The 20037-nt window shown below is 42.9% G+C and overlaps 2 protein-coding genes across 2 annotated transcripts; both read left to right on the top strand.

Annotated features, from left to right (window-relative positions):
- The first annotated feature begins 830 nt into the window (after positions 1-830).
- Positions 831-16191, top strand: LOC310867479 (ubiquitin carboxyl-terminal hydrolase MINDY-1-like). Its single transcript, XM_083777594.1, has 12 exons — positions 831-953; positions 2987-4180; positions 4753-4983; positions 5816-5973; positions 6478-6535; positions 7188-7252; positions 7768-7926; positions 8826-8928; positions 9020-9162; positions 11099-11284; positions 11895-12044; positions 13238-16191. The coding sequence occupies exons 2-12, from the start codon at positions 3838-3840 to the stop codon at positions 13328-13330; spliced, it is 1689 nt and encodes a 562-aa protein (XP_083633720.1). The 5' UTR covers positions 831-953; positions 2987-3837; the 3' UTR covers positions 13331-16191.
- A 1550-nt stretch (positions 16192-17741) lies between these two features.
- LOC310863759 (uncharacterized protein) lies at positions 17742-18143 on the top strand (the record flags this gene model as incomplete). The annotated part of the gene is made up of 1 exon (XM_083772254.1): positions 17742-18143. One exon carries the CDS (start codon positions 17742-17744, stop codon positions 18141-18143), a length of 402 nt encoding a protein of 133 aa, XP_083628380.1.
- Between the last annotated feature and the right edge of the window lie 1894 nt (positions 18144-20037).

Raw genomic sequence — 20037 nt, 5'->3', positions numbered from 1 at the left:
CCCTCGTACAAGGTTTCTTTGACTATGCATCCACCTCTTGGTACCACAGCACCTCAAAGGCCCTTAAAACAAGGCTCCAGACCTCCCAAAACAAACTGGTCAGGCTCCTACTTGGCCTCACCCCCCGAACCCACCTCACCCCTGCCCACTTTGACAGGCTGGGATGGCTTAGGGTCGTCGACAGAGTACAGCATCTTGCAATGGGTCTGGTCCACAAGATTCGATACACCACCAAGATACCCATGTACCTGTCTAAATACTTCCTTAATGTAAACGAAGTCCACACCCACAACACCAGAGGGAGTGCAACAAACCATGTACAACCCAGATTCGGCACAAACAAGGGACTAAATTCTTTTCGCTCCTATGCCACCAAAATGTGGAACGCCCTACCCACAGTCATTAAGACATGTGAATCCCTTGACTCCTTCAAAACCGCTCTCAAAGGGCACCTACGGATGGCTGCAATTCGAAACTGGCCTCTGTAAAATCTGAATCCCCCCTACCCCCCCACCCCATTTTCCCTCACTGTATATTGTATCTTTTCCCTTTTTTGCTTCCCATTATGATGAATTACTGTTCTGTTCTTTAGCTACATAGAAATGTCTATTTGTATGTCTCTAAATGTTTGTATGTCTTTAAATGTTTTGATGAATTGAACAATGTGGACCCTGTTGTAAACAAGTGTAATGCTTAATTGGGTCGTCCACTCACAGTTGACAGTCTTTGTATTGAGTTTGTGCTTAAAATGTACTGTAAATTCTACAAACTGTTAATAAATATTTCAATCAATCAATCAATTTTATTTTGAAAGCGCCAACCGGAAATTACGCTGCTGGTGACGAGTGGTGTTTTATCTTTAATACTTTTCTGGTCACTGTGGATGTAAACAGTTAGCCATGGCCGTCTGTCAGTCGCTGTTTCACACGTTTATTATCGCCGGGGACCAGTCGGTATGTGTTCAACTATAAACACATCATCCACTCACTTCACTCACAGTGGATAAACGTGTGTTATTTTAGGAGTCGACTTTGTTTCTTTGGCAAAACGACGCGGAATTCGCTAAGCTAGCTGTTAAGCCTAATTTATGCTTCGTAGCATGGACGGTGTCGCGTGCTCAAAAGACCAAATCTACAAGCTCACAACGCGTCGCATCGCGGCTTGTTGGGAGCTTGTAGATCTGCTCTTTTTGACTAGTATAGTGACATTTATCGCGAGATGGAGTTGCTAATGCTACAAAATGTTCTCTAACGTTTATTATCTTGACACTTGTTTATCTACTTAAAGTTAAACTATTGTTGTTTTGTCATTGTGTGTGTGTGTGTGTGTGTGTGTGTGTGTGTGTGAGTGTGTGTGTGTGTGTGTGTGTGTGTGTGTGTGTGTGTGTGTGTTGCTGCATCAGATAAATGCTGGGCTTAATGTAAAAAAAAAACAGTTATGTTTATTATAGTCTTTTGTTACCTGCGTGTTATGTCAGCTGACTTGTCATATAATACCACAACCTCAAAACCACAACAGCACTCCCTGGAGGTAAATTCTATAGATCACCACCAGTTCAGACCAGTTAAGCTGTAATCGCTAACTGGTCTGGCATCAACAGTGACTGCCTTTGAATCACCCTGGTTGATTTAAAATGTTAAAAGGATCATACTGTGGTCACCCAACTTGTGACCAGTTCAGTGTGCCCCACTGCTGTAGTTTTTGTTGTGCCGTCTGGTGAGTCGAATCAGTTGTAATTTTATAGAGCAATGCATAAAATAAAAGGTGAATGACTCAAAACAATTTATATTTTAGACTGTTGATTGATATAGACAGACTGCCTGGTACCCCCTATCTAAGTTTCATTTTAGTTACATTTCATTTGTTGACTAGTGTTCATGCTATTTTACTCTGAGCTTGTACGTCACTCTAAGACAAGAGCTAGTCTGATAAATGCCCACATTAATGCCCAATAATCATTAACCTCTGTCAGTCCAAATAACAGACACACATTGTCGTTTGTTCTAACATGTTGCTCTGACGTCATCTCCTCGCCCTGTTCTTTTGTTTGTTTAGTCAGCAAGAGGATAAATGACAAGCAATCACGTGAAGTGTTTAATTCCTTGTTATTGTTTCTGTCGACCGTGCTAATTCAGCACCTGAATCTGTTTGTGGTTTTACTGTTGTACCCGGTCCGTAACCACTTACGCACTATTTAAAATTGCAATAAATGAATAAATAAATAAGATGTGACGTGTCACATGCTTGAGTAGTAGTGCTGCTATTTATTTTAAACGTTTGCCTGCTCTATATAATGTTATTACATGGCTTGGTTGAATGCTTGATTCTGATTGGTCATTTGCTGAATTCAGCTGTGAGTTATGTGTTGATAATGACCGCTCCGCTCTATAACAGACCTCTGCCTAATCAAACCCTCGGAGCACCAGCTGCACGGCTGCGCCCTGCTTGATTTACTACTTTTCCAACATGACAGCCATGTAAACACACACACTAGTGACACACAATGTCATTTACAGCTAAACATTGCTCTCAGAAATGTTTTTGAAAACATTTGAGCGAGAAATAGACGAAGCAGTATCCGAAAATTGATTCTATTTGATCCTTGATCCACTTCCATGTTTTCCGACAGTGTTCCAGCCCTGCAGCTGGCCAGACGTAGCCAGCGCAAACTTATGGAATCCTTTTTTGTGTGTGTTTTGGGTCAATCTATTAATTTATGTTAGGTAGCCATGTAATAAGCGGGATAATAATTCACCTTCAGGAAGGTGAATTTATAATTCACCTTCAGGGAGTTTAACCTAAACTCCCTGTCGGTGAATTATCTCCCGACAATGACCACCTAGCCAGATATTATCCCTTATTTAACCTGCCCGAAATGGGGACGCCAGGTTGAAACTTGGCAAGGGATGGAATGGAAGCATTAGTTAGCATACTCTACTCCTGAACAAATTCATTTCATGCTTTTATGTCCTTTTTCCTGGTTCAGGTGTGAAGTGCGTAGACGTTTGGACAGCCGAGGGGGAGAGAGAGAGAGAGAGACCTTGATGGTGACAATCCACCAGCCTTGTCCTGCCTGCTGACAGACAGTGATGGGAACCAGACTGACAGACTGGCCTGTTGTCACGCTGTTCCAGTGATAAACGTCTCTCTCTGTTTGTGCCCCGGTCTGGGAACAGAGGAGGCACAGTGTGTGTGTGCGTGTGCTGTACTCTGTTATGAGTGCCGTGCGGAGCCGTACAGCCACATCTATGGGACATGTAAGCTTTTGTGTTTTATAGGAGAAATGATGCCAAGATACACAGCTTTAATGAAGTTGAATCCCTGCAGGCTGAATGGTGTAAAAGTTAGTTAGTTGTTTTACTCACAGATTCAGTTCATAGGGATATTTTGGGAAGTTTATCTGAACGGATACATTGTTTTCTTTTGCTTGTGTGGTGGTAAATAATGTGGTAGATTCTTGTGCTTTAAAATGGTGTATGACATGTTCTGTGTCAAAGTGATAGCAGTAGCAGCCTTTAACCTCTTAGATTAGTGGTCAAATAGAGAGAGAGAGTTTCTTCTGTTCTCCTAGTGTAGAGAGACATTGCCAGTCTTCTATTTGTAGCCAGATAATCACCCAGTGCTATTGTCTCAGGTGTAAAGACGTGTTCAAAGCCAACGTGCTGGGGGAAAAAAGGGCAAGTTTCTTTTTGGACAATTCCCTGTTTTGTATTTGTTTATTCTTTTTGTATTCTTGTACAGTATCAGAGAGACTAGTATAGTGCAATTAAGGCCTTACTTCGTTTGCCGCTATTGATCCAAGTGCTAAAGTGGAGGCAAGGTATTGATCGTTGAGTCATGGCTGATTCCAGTACGGAGCCGCAGGGGGGAGGGGCTCTGCTGATTACAGACAAACAGGAAGTCTCTTCTATGGCAGAAGACCTCGCCCCATCGTCTATTGCCACGGCGACGGAGGGGCAGAGCCACAAGTTAGGTGAACTGTCAGGTGTGGGAGTTGGAGACTCAGACTCCCACAATCCTCCCCTCCCTGCCAAAGCTGCCACAACACAGGAAGTAACGCAAACCATGCCAGAAGAGATGCTGTCGTCGGAGAATGGATCAGTGTCGGTCGCCACCACAGAAGAGGAGAGCCTGTCTCTCCTGCTGAGCCACATGAAGAGTGACACAGACACGGAGACAGGTAACTGATTACATTTGATTGCACACCTACCAGGACCTCTATTACTACTTGTTTTCTTTCCTACCAGAACCTCTACTGCTGGTTTTCTATGCCAGGGGTTTTCAACCCGTGGGTTGTGACCCCATCAGGGGGTCGCCAAATTATTTTGTTATAATTATAATAAAAAGTTGTTTTCAACTGAATGGCTGGAAAATGGAAATGTACATAGTACACATAGTGCATGCATAAACCTTCCTTAATGATTATATCTGGTTTCAGTATTCATTTATGATATATTTTCTCTAATATTAAGGTTATTTTTGCAGTCAGGTGCCAGGTGGGGAGGGGTGGCGGGATGGGGGTCGCAAGACATGGCCAAAGCATTTCCGGGGGTCCCCAGCCAAAAACGTTGAGAACCCCTGTTCTATGCTACCAGGACCTCTAGTACTGCTGGTTTTATATTCTACCAGGACTCCCACTGTTGTGTAATGCTCAGTCTCACTATATGAGTGTGGTATGTCCATGTATTGTTGAGTCCACTCCAGTGTTAATAGTACTACCCATTCTTGGTACTGTGTTTTGTGTGCTGGTAGGTGTGGACCAGGAGCTGGAGGAGACCTCCTCTGTGGACCAGGGTCACTCCACAGACTCCGCCTCACTCTCCATCCCCAGCCTGGACCTGTCGGATGGGAACGCCGACGGGAACACGGCCACAGGAAACTCCCTGGATGTGGATGAGGCCCTGTCATCATCCTGCCCTGCTGTGGGCGCAGAGGGGGGGTCTCCCAGTCTGAGAGCAGAGGAGACGATAATGGGAGCTGATCGTAAGGACATTATTTTATTTATTTATTTTCTCTCCAAAAGAACAGATATTTCACACACCCCTCCATAAGATTATTTGTATAGCACATTTACACAAGGCAATTCAAAGTGCTTTACAAAAATATTAAGCATTGTGAGAATAGGGCACAGAGAATTAATTGGTGCAAAACTAACACATGACATTATACAAAGACATTGTAATTCAAGAATAAGAATACCGTAAGTTAAAATAAGACAATACAATTACAGCGCACAATAAATGATTAAAAAAACCTCAGTAAAAGGTAGCAGCAGGCAGAATTCAGAGTCCATCAGGTGTAGCACAAGATCATAGTAACTGACTGTTGTAAACTCTAATTGGACCCTCGTCTGGTTCTGGCAGACCGGTGTGTGTGTGCAGGCTGGGTGGTGTGTGACAATCCAAATAAACGAATAACGGGACACAAAGGTTCACAAAGTTTATTACACAAACAGGAACATACTGTATATACTGCTGGATCATAATGACGTGACAACAAGATATGAGACATAATAATGTGCCTACTGCAGCAAGGCTGACCTTGCTGACGCTTAGATGTCTCTCGTAGCCTAACTATAAAGTATGCTACAGATCAGGCAGTACACATTACATATCAAGTACACTGTGTCTCGCGTTCAAGTACACAGATGGGCAACTCATAACACTGACTATGCAAAATCAGCGTTGTTGGGCCAATGTTTGACGTCAGCATGAATCTGTTGTTGGGCTTAGGTTTCTGTTGTATGTATATATATATATATACATTGTGTATATACTATATACACAATATTTAAATAGGTAAATCCTATCCTCAGGGGGAGCTACTGCGGCAGAGACAGACCCGTGCATGCCGGCCTATTACCTGGTGAAGTGGATCACATGGAAGGAGAAAAAAACTCCCATCATCACCCAGAGTCAGAATGGACCTTGTCCTCTACTGGCCATCATGAACACCCTGTTCCTACGATGGAAGGTGATTCCCTGTTTTTAACCTTAGACTAGTATATATGAATAGAGACGGCACCTGGAGGAAACCCTGACTGGCCAAATGGACATATTGGCCGAATTTGGCATTTCAGCGCTGGCCCAAACACATGAACGTGCTGGTCCGTTGACTACTTGCGCACTTTCATGATGACACGTGAACGCTGTTTCATACGTGAACGCACGTGAACGCGTGCAATGATAGTCAACGGCAGAGCGTTCATGTGTTTTGGCCCAATCCATCCCGGAATGCACTCTGTTCCTACCCGGAAGGAGGAGTGAAATCGCCTCATGTCAATGTATATTATCCACTTACTTTTGTAAAAAAAAGGGTTGGGAAGAAATTCCCCTTTTAATGTGATGAGAAAATATGGCAGATGTGTAGTTTGGCAACATGAATAAAAGTAGAAATCAGCGGAGGAAAGCGACACCCCTAGTCTGCACTGTAGCTCCCACTCCTACTCACCTTTTCTGAATTTGTGTGTGTTTTCAGGCCAAACTCCCGCCTCAGACTGAAGTAGTCACCACTGAAGACCTGATGACTCACCTGGGTATGACAACACAGTCAGCTACACGACTCTTATCGCCCACGGGCAGAAACGTTAAAGGTTGTATAAATACATTGAACAAAATACCTTTCGTTTATGGGTAGGTTTTCTTCAAACCTAGCTGTCAGACTGACAGGTAGGTTTCCTTCAAACCTAGCTGTCAGACTGACAGCTTTGGGTTTGAAGGAAACCTACCCATGAACGAAAGGTATTTCGTTCAATTTCTATTTAATACAACGTTAAAGGTTACTTTAGTAACCACAGTTGTATAACCTCTTTTTGTGTGTTTTCATAAATTAATGCCCTACTAGCCTACTTGATCACACTACAGCGTCACACAAAAGTAGCACATCTAGATATGGTACTTTTTTTTATTTGAATCCTGAAAAGTAACAGTTTTTGACATGAGGTTTCCACCTGACAGAAACGCTATACAGCTATACGAGTATACACACAATTTTACCAATGCAGCCACAAAATTTATTTGTGTGTGTGTGTGTGTGTGTGTGTGTGTGTGTGTGTGTGTGTGTGTGTGTGTGTGTGTGTGTGTGTGTGTGTGTGTGTGTGTGTGTGTGTGTGTGTGTGTGTGTGTGTGTGTGTGTGTGTGTGTGTGTGTGTGTGTGTGTGTGTGTGTGTGTGTGTGTGCACGCGGCAGGAGAGTGTGTGTTGTCTGTCACACCCAGAGAGAAGGCAGAAGGAATGGAGCTCAACTTCCAGCAGGTGTGGGAAATAAAACTAATCTAATAGATTCTTCAATGACTAAATCAATTAATCTGATTAACTACTTATGCCCTATATTATACTTTGTCGTATAATGGTGGCATGTGAAAATAAATAGAAAACACAGCTGGTCTACAATCTCACAATATTTCTAATTTAAAATTACTTTTAAAATGCCTACATTTACAATTTAGGTATTTATTTTTAATCCAATGTGTCGCTTTGTGCTGCGTTGTGAGCTTGTAGATCGGCTTCTTTCACTACTTCTTAAACATTTGTTTTCGAATTTATGGAATTTCTTATATTTTATTCAAGAACTTACTTTAATAAATCATTCAATTTGGTATTCATTCATGAAAACTTTAGCTTTTTTGTGAAATTCCAAAGTCTTTAAACAAAAACAACAATTAAGGGACCCATAAAATGTGTCTGACCAACAAATGGGTCCCGGCCCACCGGTTGGGAAACACCGGACTAATCTCAGTCTGTCTCTGTGTGTACCCGTTTGTGTGCAGAACATGAGCGACGCGATGGCCGTCCTTCCCAAACTGTCCACGGGTCTGGATGTAAACGTCGGTTTCTCAGGAGTGTCTGACTTTGAATACACTCCAGAGCTCATCGTGTTTGACCTGCTGGACATCGCATTGTACCACGGCTGGCTGCTCGACCCACAGGTGCGTCATCCACTAGATTCGTCACATTGAAGACCATATTAATTTGAAACATGTACAACGTAACCATTTTGGCCTGGGCCGTGGCTCAGCGGTCCAGGCACCTTGGCCGGTAGTCTGAGTCTGGCAGTGTGCGAGTCTGGCCTTTACTGCATGTCACTCCCCCATCTCTCTCCCCCATTTCCTTTCAGTCCCTCTATAAAAAATATAAAATAAAGGCGAAAGCCGCAAAAAAAAAAAAAAAAAACGTAACCATTTTACCCTATTTTTTGAGCATGTCATTATAGGCAGAAAAAAACATTATGATAGTGAATATATCAGAGCTGTACTGTGACAATAGAGGATGACATTGATCTGATATTAGTGTCTCATGATGATTTGATGATATAATCATGATGATATTAGTGTCTCAATATCTAAGTGTGTGTGTGTGTGTGTGTGTGTGTGGGGTAAATGGTAAATGGTGCATTTATATAGCGCCTTTATCCAAGGCGCTTTGCATAGATTGTTCGACACTTAACTCTGGGGGAGCCTGGGTTCGAACTGGCAACCTTGCGGTTACCATCCAGCCACTCTACTTCTGAGCTGTGTGTGTGTGTGTGTGTGTGTGTGTGAGAGAGAGACACTTGTATACCTTCTCTAGTCACCAGTAAAGATGGTGGACTTGTATCTTCTTTCTTGACCACACACAACTGTGTGTGTGTGTGTGTGTGTGTGTGTGTGTGTGTGTGTGTGTGTGTGTGTGTGTGTGTGTGTGTGTGTGTGTGTGTGTGTGTGTGTGTGTGTGTGTGTGTGTGTGTGTGTGTGTGTGTGTGTGTGTGTGTGTGTGTGTGTGTGTGTGTGTGTGTGTGTGTGTGTGTGTGTGTGTGTGTGTGTGTGTGTGTGTGCGCGCGCGTGCGCAGAGTCCAGAGATGGTTTCGGCAGTAGGGAAGTTGAGTTACAACCAACTGGTGGAGAAAATCATTGACTGCAAACATTCAACAGATAGCAGCAGAGTTAGTGAAGGTAAACACACACACACACACACACACACACACTGAAAGTTGTTTTATCGTTTGAGGTCCTCTTATGAGGTAAGCTGTGTGGTGTGTTGTAGGTCTGGTAGCAGAACAGTTCCTGGAGGCCACAGCCACTCAGCTGTCGTACCATGGTCTATGTGAGCTGAACTCCTCAGCCAGAGAGGGAGAGATCTGTGTGTTCTTCAGAAACAACCACTTCAGTACCATGATCAAACACCAGGTACTGTAAATGTGTTAACATATATCTTTTTTTAAAGATGGAGTGCCGTGATTTTTTTCGACACTTAAACATGATCATCAGGTGTATTTAGGTGTATATGAGGTATAATTTTTTCAAAAAAGTGTACAGTATTTGTTAAAATGATGGTTTTATGTGGACACACCCACCAGTTCATTAGGTATGCGTGAGTTTAACCATAGCACCACCCACCTAATCCAGTCCCTCCGCCTCCTCCTTTAAGACCACCCACTTGTCCTAGTCCCTCCCCCTCCTTATAAAAGGACAGCCCATGGCTCTGCCCTTTTGTTTACAAAATGGCAAATTGGTGTCTGTAATGTAACAAAAACTCATGTTTTTGTGAATGTTAGAAGTGAACACTTCCCATATTTCTGAGATATCGTACAGGCACCATTATGCACTTATACTGCCACCATCCATGTATAGGCATATAATCCATGCATCCATACCATATCAGATCTGTTTTTTCTGATTTTTTACAATCATTTATTTATTTCCTCCAATTATATTGACCCTATTGTCGCAATCAGCTCAGCTCATCATCCAATTCGATCATAGTTTAACAGCAGAAACAATTAGTTTGATAGATCATTTAGCCTACAATATATTGTAGGCTATTGATTTCCTCCAGCTAAGCACCCTGGCATTAAAACTGTCCTTTATCTGACTGCATTGAGTTTCAGCAAAAGTCGCCAGATTTAAAGAAACAAGCGGCCAGGTCCACAAAAATAAGTCACAGAAATTGCAGTGAATATTTATGAAAACGTTTCAACAACAACCATCCTTTTAACAACATATTAATCTGAGGGTCCTTCACATGAACCATTGGTCAAGTCAACCACATCTCCCCTGAAAGTTACTTATATGAAAACAAGCCCAAGTCGCTTGTAATAGCCAGACATGGCAACATGACTTCCAGCGCGACACAACATACTTCTAATTCTTGACTTTACAGCCTCGTATAAGTATTAGGACCTACATACATATTGACTACAACAGCCAACAAGAATGCACACTGTGACACTACACTGTATCAAAGCCTGACCACTGTGATTATAAAAGAAACAACCTACTCCTTGAGAAGAGCATGAGCAACTATATACAGCAGAACAGGTAGGCATAACTATAAGACTGGTTTGTTGTGTTTTCCTTGATTAATCCTGAGGACCCGACGTGAACATTTACTTGCTTCCAATCTAACGAAAAACAGTCTGCTCTGCTGTGAACTGGTAATGTGTGAAATGACTGTTTGAAAATCTGCCGCACAGTTAGACACAGAGCAGCAAAAGCAAACTGGCTGCGCTGTTCAGTTCACACGTGTGTATGTGGCAGGCAGCTCCGCCCACAGAGGTTGTCGTATTTAAAAAATATGTATAGAGGGGGAGGTGCGTGTGTGCGTGCAATATTTTTACGTCACACTATCCGTGTTTACTTCATTGGCCCGTTTGACCGTCAAGGGTTCAGCCTCGAGGAAGAAACCCTAAATACAAAGTTATTACACCATTGGACATAAAAACGACTCCAGGGTGTCTAATGAAGTACTGTCACCCCATAGACACATGAAAAGCTGGAAAAATACAAAAATTGTGGCACTCCATCTTTAAAGATGGAACTACTGTGAAAGGAATAGAATACACCCGCACACTGTGTATTTGCTCAGTACAAGAGTATTTTCTTTTTAATTTAATAGTGCAACGTTTCCTGAAGAAGGTCCGGAGGGACCGAAACGTTGCATTATTAAAAATTAAATACTGTATTCTATTCGTTTCATTGATGTCCACTGATGTCCTCAGGCCTACGCACCTGTGCATACGCCTGATTTCTAGGTGTGCGGAAGTTTTTTCCTACAAAAGATGGAACTACTAAAACGTATTATATTTTACCTTTGTGTGCGTGTGCATGTGTGTGTGTTTTCCAGGGCCATTTGTACCTGCTGGTGACGGACCAGGGCTTCCTAAATGAGGAGCGCTTGGTTTGGGAGTCTCTGCACAACGTGGAGGGGGACGGGAACTTCTGTGACTCAGAGTTCAGACTGTGTCATCCTCCTCAGAGAGTGCCGGACATCAAAACCAGCCCACAGCAACAGCAGAGACAGATAGACCAGGTTGTGTGCGTGTGCGTGTGCCAGATGTTGTTGATGAGGGCAGTAGAGAGAAGTATCTGTTTTTATAAGTGGCATGTACCAAATGCTACCAGTGTTTTGCACGTCCGTGTGTGTGTGTGTGTCTGTGTGTCCGTCCGTCCGTTACCAGCTAATCTCCGGCACTAAACAGACAGACATTGGCACAGACAGCCATAGGGACACACCATTTAAAGGAGCGGTGTGCACCGCTCAAACATTCTGTTGCTAATATACTGCAATGTAACAACTACCCCAAAAGGTGTTCCCGTCCTAAATGGGTTAAATGCAGTGTGTGTGCTGCATATACAAAGGCTAAATTATGTCATTTAGATAGCATATTATGTAGACATTTATAGTTTAATTGTGCAGATATTCTACTGTTAGACGGATGTTGTGATCTTAGCTTACTTATGATCCTTGATGACTATTTCTATGTGTATCTGTTGTTCTTGCTTACTGTAAATCGCTCTGGATTAAGAGTGTCTGCCAAATGCTTAATTGTAATGTGTGTGTGTGTGTGTGTGTGTGTGTGTGTGTGTGTGTGTGTGTGTGTGTGTGTGTGTGTGTGTGTGTGTGTGTGTGTGTGTGTTAGGACTATCTGGTAGCCATGTCCCTTCAGCAGACACAAGAAGTGACTGCTGGTCCATTGAGCGACCTTGAGTTAGCGAGACAACTGCAGGAGGAAGAATATCAACAACAGCAGCAGCAGCAGCAACAGGGACCACAACCAAACACACCACAGGTAACATTAACACCAAGTCTTTTATATCAAAACCATGGGGTGCTAAGGACATGTATAGGTCTTTTTTTTTGGTGGCCACTCCTTCTGCAATGTACTCCTTGTTAATTTGCGCATGCGCACTGCCGTTCACTTCCTTGTTTGCGGCTAGGAACAATAAAGAAGGATTACTCGCGGGGTGCGGCACGGTCTCCTGCGGGAGGAGGTCTTCATTTCTGACTTGAGCATGCCTCTCGTTTGGAATTATTAACGCTTCTAGACAGACTTTAGCGTGACCAGCATGAGGTAAGAATGGAATATTATGCCTCCCGGTTTTGGGGGGGGAACGGAAGGTGGGGCTTTTCAGAGTAAAATCTGCCATATCTGCTGGCACTCTAGCGCCTTTATTGTGAAATATGCTGGCACATCCGTTGTGTTAATAGCCAGTGTAGGGTTAAAGTTTTTAAACTTATTTCGGAACTAATTTAGCTGGGGATCCCCTGGAAGCCCCTCGAGGACACCTGAAATCAAGAGCCCGCCTTGTGAACATCAGTTGGAGCGTTGTCTATTCTGCATCAGATGACGATTGTTTAGGAGCAGTTTATTTATAATTTATTTGTGGTGGTACTTACATTTGTAGGTTGCGGTTTCCATGCGGAAAGAGAGCAGTGCTGCACAAGGCAATCGAGTCTAGATCGGCACAGACTCGCTCTTGCGCTCTTATAAGCCACTTCCACTCAAGGCTGTTTGGTTTCGGACGACACTTAATATGGCGCAGCCTCGCGTGAACGCGCATATCGAGGGCGAGTGGCGAGGAGCTGGTTTCAGAAAGGGGGCACCACTGCCATGATACCATAGAGTATTAAAAGGATAGAGACTAAACTGGCGCGAAGCTCCGCCCCCTCCGCTATTCATGTCAGTGGAAGTTGCTCAGTGGCGTTTTGAAGCACCCGGAAGGCTGCCGGAAGTACCGTCTATTTCCGCATTTTTTCGCTGATTCAGCATTTGGGCACCAAATTTTGGTGCCCAAATGCGGAAGTGCAGCTGGGCTTTAACATTGAGCGCTCGGTTGCACGGGGTTTCCTCGTCAAGAATCCACGGGTCCGCCTGCAGTCCTTCCTCTTACCACTAGGGCCCAGCGCTTCAACATTGGAGTGCCTAGCTGGCCCCTTGCATGATACAGGTCAACTTGAACCTGTTTCTTCATGTGCTTCCAGGTCAGAGGTCAAGCGTCAGGTCAAGCGTCGGGTCAACAGGCACAGGCAGGAACCAGAAGACGAGAGAAAGACTCTGACTGTGTGTTGTTATAACCTGTCATAACCTCTCCTCTACCTCGTCCTGTCTGCGTCTCTCTCTCACACACACACACACACACACACAGCGTGCTCCAGCCAAGCAACTCGATGCCAAACTGCCTGTATTAACGCAGAGAGACTCTACTGCCATAGAACTTCCTGTAACAACATACGGACAGGATGGCCAACAGAGACTTGCAGATAGACAGACATACAGAATAGAGAGAGATAGAGACAGACAGACAGAAATACAGACAGATGTGAAATGAGAAGCACAAACATCCATTGAAAGAGACAGTGAGAGTAATGGGCTGTTTTCACTGAGCACTATAACGATAAGTATATCGTTCATCAACATCGTTCACTATTTTTCTTTTCTTTTTAAATTAATTTGGTGTGTCTCTGCTATCCACTTGACTTAAAAACTTATTTTGAACAATCTTTTTTTTAATATAGTTGTATAGTTATAGCCCTCAGGGTGAACGGCCCGTAAGGCAGAGGACAGGTTGTCAAAGTGTGGGCAGGGGGCACTTGGAGTTGGAATTTTTCAATAGAGGGGCTGCTATCGCTATTATATCACTGTCTAGAAGTCTGTCTAGAACTGAGGCCGATTCTAAAAATGCCTTATAAATCCTTAGTTTTTTGAAAAAGTTGCTCTCTCTATATATAAGTTTCTCAATCTCTCTCTCTCTCTCTCTCTCTCTCTCTCTGTTTGTTGTGTTTTAAAGGTCTGACCGGTACTTCCACAATCATGTCCACTTAAAAGGGAATTTAACTTTTAAGCACATTGGGTAATTTTCATTTACTCTGACTTGTGTGTGCAGCCCAGACAGATTATGAGTTGCTTGAGTCAATATTTATCTATTTAAATTAAATTTATTAATTTGTCCCCATTCAACTTCAAGCTCCACATTAAAGTCATTGAAAACATGTTGCCGCTTCTGGTGACTGATATTGTCCAAATGAATGAGGAGATCTTCGTTTTTTCCATTAGTTATTTCATTATATCAATATTGTTTTGTAATAGGCTATACTATTGCATCAAGGAGTCTTGTAAGCTCTCCCCTAAAGCCAAGCAGTTGATTATCTGGCTTGGTGTTAACGACGAATCACTTTCTTCTCGTGTCAGTACATGAGTGCATGAAACACGTCTGCATGTCTGTGGCAGTGTTGCTGTCAACGCGTCCATCAGCTCCTTGTGCATCTCACCACTGTCTAGTTGTAGAAGCCGAGGATGTCGGGATGTCTGAGATGGGACTGAATCTCCATCTCCCTTCATGCATGAAGTCCATTCAGGACATAACTAATGGACAAAATTACAGTCACCAAAAGCAGGGACGAGCGAGTGTTTTCGATGAGTCTTAACCCATTTAGACCTGAAGATGATTCTAAAAAATCCTAACAGTTTTCTGAAAAACCTATATTTCTGTGTCAGTGGTGCTCAACCTTTTTCATGTCAAGGACCCCCAGACTTATCTGTATTTGGCCGCCGACCCCCATCTGAAAATATGTTGTTCCAGGGTCCCCCCCCCAGAAGCAAAGATATGAGTTAAAAACGTTATATTCATAGATTTGCGCCACATTGTTGTGATTTTTCAAAAATTATAGACCCACAAGCTCGAGTGCCGCACTATGAGCTTGTAGATCTGCTATTTTTTAAATAGCTAAAGCATATCTTAATGCTTAAAAGGTTCCCGCCCATGGGTTAATGTGAAGCTTAAAGTTGAATGAGCTTATGTATATTCAAGCAACTGAAACTGTCTGGGCTAGATGTGACTGTGTGAAAATAAACAATAGATGTTTTAAAAGTAAAATTCCTATTATTATATGGAGGCTAGTGGCTACAGACCTGTTTCAGGTAAACCCAAAAGATGGTCTGAAGGTCATCTTCTTCTGTCTCTGAATGGCTCGATGTCTGCTGGGTTGTAATGTGTTGAAATAGGGCTGGGCAATGCATCGATATGATGTGAGGCTAGATATCTGGGATTTTGGATATTGTAATATGGCATGTGTTGTCGTTTCCATATGTTAATCACTTAAGCCCTATTTTATGCTTTCTGAAAGTAAGAAGAAAGAGTTGACATAATCATTACAATATGATATTGACTGTCACAATATCGAGGTATTTGGTCTAAATTCAAAAACATTAGTCGATATAGCCCAGTGAGGTTCCATTCAGTTCAATGGCTCACTGCTGCCTCCTGCTGTACAGAGTCGAATATCACAAGTTTAACTGGTTCTCTTACAGAAGTGATTCTCAAAGTGTGGTCTGGGGACCCCCAGGGGTCCTTGAGGGGAGTTCCAGGGGGTTCCCAGCGAAATGTGTTAATAGCATCACAATCAGCTTAAGCACTTTAACCCTGTTTTGTACTTGTACAAAAATAGCCTATTTACAAGCTCACATGCATCACATCGCAACACGTGAGCTTGTAGATCAGCTATTCTTGAACATCTGGGGGGGTGGGAAAACATGACATAATTTAATTTTTCTTTTTTTAAAACACAGATCTCTTCTGGGGATAGAACGTACAACATCTTTTCCGATAGGGGTCCACTCCATGGCCAAATACGTCAATTTGGGGGTCCTAAAGGTCCTAGACAGCAAATTGTTTGAGAAACACTGCTGTAACCAGTTGAATCGACACTCAAATGAATCACTGATACCAATACAAATGTCCTTCATGAAACAAAATCCTCTAATTGGCCTTTATTTACTGTTACGTAGATCTATGTTGTTCATCCAGGCTGCTTCCTCACTGGGTGGTAACACGCTGTGTAATTACACATTAATGACAGTAATATTATATAAAAAAATATACATGTAATAACCATGTATTAATTGATTTCTGTGTAAATAAATATGTGAATTAAAAGGTTTCTGGAAAACTTTGTTCAGGTTATCTTTTGATGTATCGTTATGAACCATTCTTCCCTTGTCTCCCCTTCCCTCCAATTTTATAGTTTTGCATTTTTCATTAATTTTGTTATCTCCACCAGGCCGAAGGCATGGGGAGAGAGTACAGTATGTTTTGCACTCCGTCCGTGTGCGTGTGTGACGGTCCGTTTGTCCGTTACCAGCACCGTTGGGCCCCATCCATGCCAAACTGCACACACACTCCCTGGATTCCAATGACAAACCTCTGCCCCACATATTCCACGACGGCCTGTTATAGCGCCACCGCATTTTGGCGAAAAACTTTTTTTATTTTTTTATATATTTTTTATCCCATGATTTTGTAACTCATTTTTCACCCCTGTGTCAATCATCTAATGTGATCCTGGGCTCTATACACCCTCCACCAACCTAGTCCCCATATATGGGGGACATGGGGAGAGCAACGGACTTGAACTCACGCTTCCTTCATGCCTGAGTGTCCAAGTTGCTACCCTAGGTACCCACACATTTCTATAGATTTCGCCCTGTGTGCACAAAGTAAAAACAATGGCCTGCATTTTTCAGAATCATTCTGCCTTTTCGAGCACCACCAGGCCCATTTATGTGCGACACTTTTTATATTACTATTTTATCCAAATATCAATCCTGGTGGAGACCTGTGCCCCGAGGGGCACTTTTTCTAGTTACTTGCACCAGCAGAGCGTGCAAGTATTGTGGTCATGCTGGCTTTTTTATGCGTATGCTCGGAGGTATATATACTAGATGTTGATGGTGACGTAATTAAGATATGTCTCAATGTAGGGTTATAACTGGCTGGCGATGGTGACGTAATTAGGATATGTTTCAGTGTTGGGTGAATTAAAGGTAAGGTCTCTATGTACAGTATACATGTATGAAATCTTCATTACGTCACCATCAAAAGCCAGTTACTTTATAACCCGGCATTGATGCATATCTTTTTTAATTTAATTACGTCACCATCAACATCTAGTATATACCTCCGAGCATATGCATAAAAAAAGCCAGCCGACCACAGTATAGTACTTTCAACTTACATGTATACATACAGTACGTTACCTGTTACGGTGTTACCCAACCAATATTGAAACGTATCGTAATTGTGTGCAACGCACAAGTAGGCACTCGACAGTGCAGTTCTAGTTTAGTTTAGTTTGCATCTTTTGAAAAGTTTTTGTTTTTGTGTTCATTTTTATACCAAAGGATATCACCTGTATACCTTTAATAGACACAAACATTTCAGATATGGCTGGAACCTTTCCCAGATTTATGGTCATACCACGTCACCGATACATCATAGATGACTGAAGTACAGTTCTCTATATCCACATTCATAGAGGTTGCAAGTTATTGAGAGTTTTCCTTTGGACCTCCTCACAACCGGACTGCAGCATCTGCATCGACATGGGAGAAGTACCAAAAGAGGAGAGGAATGCAGAGTGCAAGGAGGTCTTTGCACTCTATGACAGAGACAGCGATAGCAAAATCAGCACCAACGAGCTCGCTGCCGTGATGCGCGCCGTGGGCCAGAACCCCACGGAGAAGGAACTGCGCGACATCATCAAGGAAGTGGACCCGGAGAGCACGGGAATGATAGACCTGAGGGCGTTCACGCGCATGATGCAGGGGAAGATGAAGGTGGTGGACGTGGAACAGATCAGAGAGGCGTTCCGTGTCTTTGACAAGGAAGGGAACGGATACATCAGTGCTGTGGAGCTGCGCCGTTTGCTGACGACCCTGGGAGACAAGCTGACACACGAAGAAGTCGACGAGATGTACAAAGAAAGTGACATCGACTGTGACGGACAGGTCAACTATGAGGATTTAGTGCTGGTGATGACTCGAGGTCTGCCCACGAAGGCTCCTCCTGTTGATGAAACGGCTGCTGCTGATCAACCTCCTCGGCCTGCTTGACCTCAGGCAGAGTCATGAGATTACCTGGGCTGGGGATACTATCTGGTTACTGTCAATTACCTCTGATGTGATTCACCATTATCTTTGTTATGAAATTGGTATGGATGGACTCTGCCATCCACTCGAGTTAGTACAATAGTGCTTGGTGTGAAGTAGGCCAGGAATTTCATTGTTTTAGGGGCAAGGCTACTTGACCTTTGGTGTAGTCACGTTTTGGGGGCACAAAGACCAAATGCCATGGCAGCAAATAAAACACAATTTTATTAATTGAATTTATCAGCAAATAATTAGATTAACTGTAAATACGTTTTTATTTCAGAATCCCATCAAGACACTGGTATCTGAAAACAAGAAGCAAAGGAGAAATCAACTGACACACTGGGGCATTGAAGAAGTCATACAAAAGAGAAACAAATTACACCTGTGTGAAGTGAGGGGTGTTCTTAACATCGCACATCATCATGGTGTAAAATAAGACACTATGCCTATTTGCTCAGACACTGACGTAATGATGTATTTTCCGAAAGCCAGACGTTGTAGCTGGGGCTAGCAGCAAGAACCACTGAACCTAATGTAGAAACGGATGATTTGGGTAATGGAACTTTAAGAAACTACCTGCAAAGGTGAAAGAACGTTGGGGTTTTCTTTGGTTGGTGACCTGGTTGGTGTTATCAGGACAATTATTTTAGCACTTAACTATAATGTACCTTTCAACAGAACAGAATAAACATAATAATTATGTATAAGCACTCAAAACAAATGTTTTTTCCTGCCCGCCAAACTGGCACATTTTGTCATTTTATCACTGATATGGCCTTTTTTCTTCTTTTGCACTGGCAGAACTGCTGGCTGAGAAAGAATAGGCACTTCATAGAAACTGGTAAAAAAGGTCAGTAGGCTAATCAAAGTTCTTTTTTAGGAGAATCAAGATGTGATTGGTTTGTTTTGCCTTCCACCTGCCCCCATCAGGAAGTGTAAATGATTGCTCCAAAAGGCGAGGAGGGAATCGTCCTCGGATTCCGTCGTTCTGCTGGGTTCTTGGAAACGCCCCCAGCCACTGCGTTAGTTTTACTGATGTTAGGTTTAGGTATAGTTTACTGTGGTTAGGTTTAGGTATAGTTTTACTGAGGTTAAGTTAGGGTTAGGTTTAGGTATAGTTTTACTGAGGTTAGGGTTAGGTTTAGGTGTAGGCTGCGCACCCTCTACATACTCAACCATGCTCGCCTCCAAAAAGCCTGTTCGGAGGGCCTGCTCCCAATACACCGAAGTCTGACGTCAATATCGTTAGAGGGCGCAAATCCACGGTTTCATGTACTTTTTATTTGCATTGTAATCCCCATAGGGGAATTTTAGACGGCCTCATAAGAACTGTGTTTGAATGTCATCCCGGCCGTTTCACTTATATGGATATGAAGAATCATCTGACTGAGAGAAAATGCTATTGTTACTGCTACTGAATTAGTTAATTTTCGCTAGAAACAGACTATCATATTAGCCCTGAAACATGACAGTCGTGACACAACTGAAGACAGTTTTACGTGATCGCTACATTTACAGAGCAAACGTGTATATAAACATTCAGATTTCAAATATGAAGTACTCGCCACGTGGGCCACGGGTGTTAGAAATTTGCTGGGACAGCGAAAGTTAAGACAGCGGAAGTTAAGCCATGACGCTCGTGAAGTACGAGCGTCATGTGAACCATGGCTAGTATCATATATGAGTGACTGATGAACGATACAGAGACACCTCCCTGGCAATAATGCAGAGACAGCTTGTTTATTTTTGGACCACAATGCTTATATGACATTTTAAGATGACCCCATGTTATTCTCCATAGAGAAATTACTTCCGTGAACCCCTTGGAATGGTAACAACAGGTACGGTACGTCGC

This window comes from Protomyctophum parallelum (assembly GCF_964188405.1).
Source record: "Protomyctophum parallelum genome assembly, chromosome: 1".
NCBI lineage: Eukaryota > Metazoa > Chordata > Actinopteri > Myctophiformes > Myctophidae > Protomyctophum > Protomyctophum parallelum.
This window is presented reverse-complemented; position numbering and strand designations above follow the sequence as displayed.

Coding starts and splice junctions, on each gene's coding strand:
- LOC310867479 (XM_083777594.1), top strand. CDS start 3,838: ATGGCTGATTCCAGTACGGAGCCGCAGGGGGGAGGGGCTCTGCTGATT. Junction 7,253..7,767: donor TGGAGCTCAACTTCCAGCAG/GTGTGGGAAATA, acceptor GTTTGTGTGCAG/AACATGAGCGACGCGATGGC. Junction 11,285..11,894: donor AGCAGAGACAGATAGACCAG/GTTGTGTGCGTG, acceptor TGTGTGTGTTAG/GACTATCTGGTAGCCATGTC.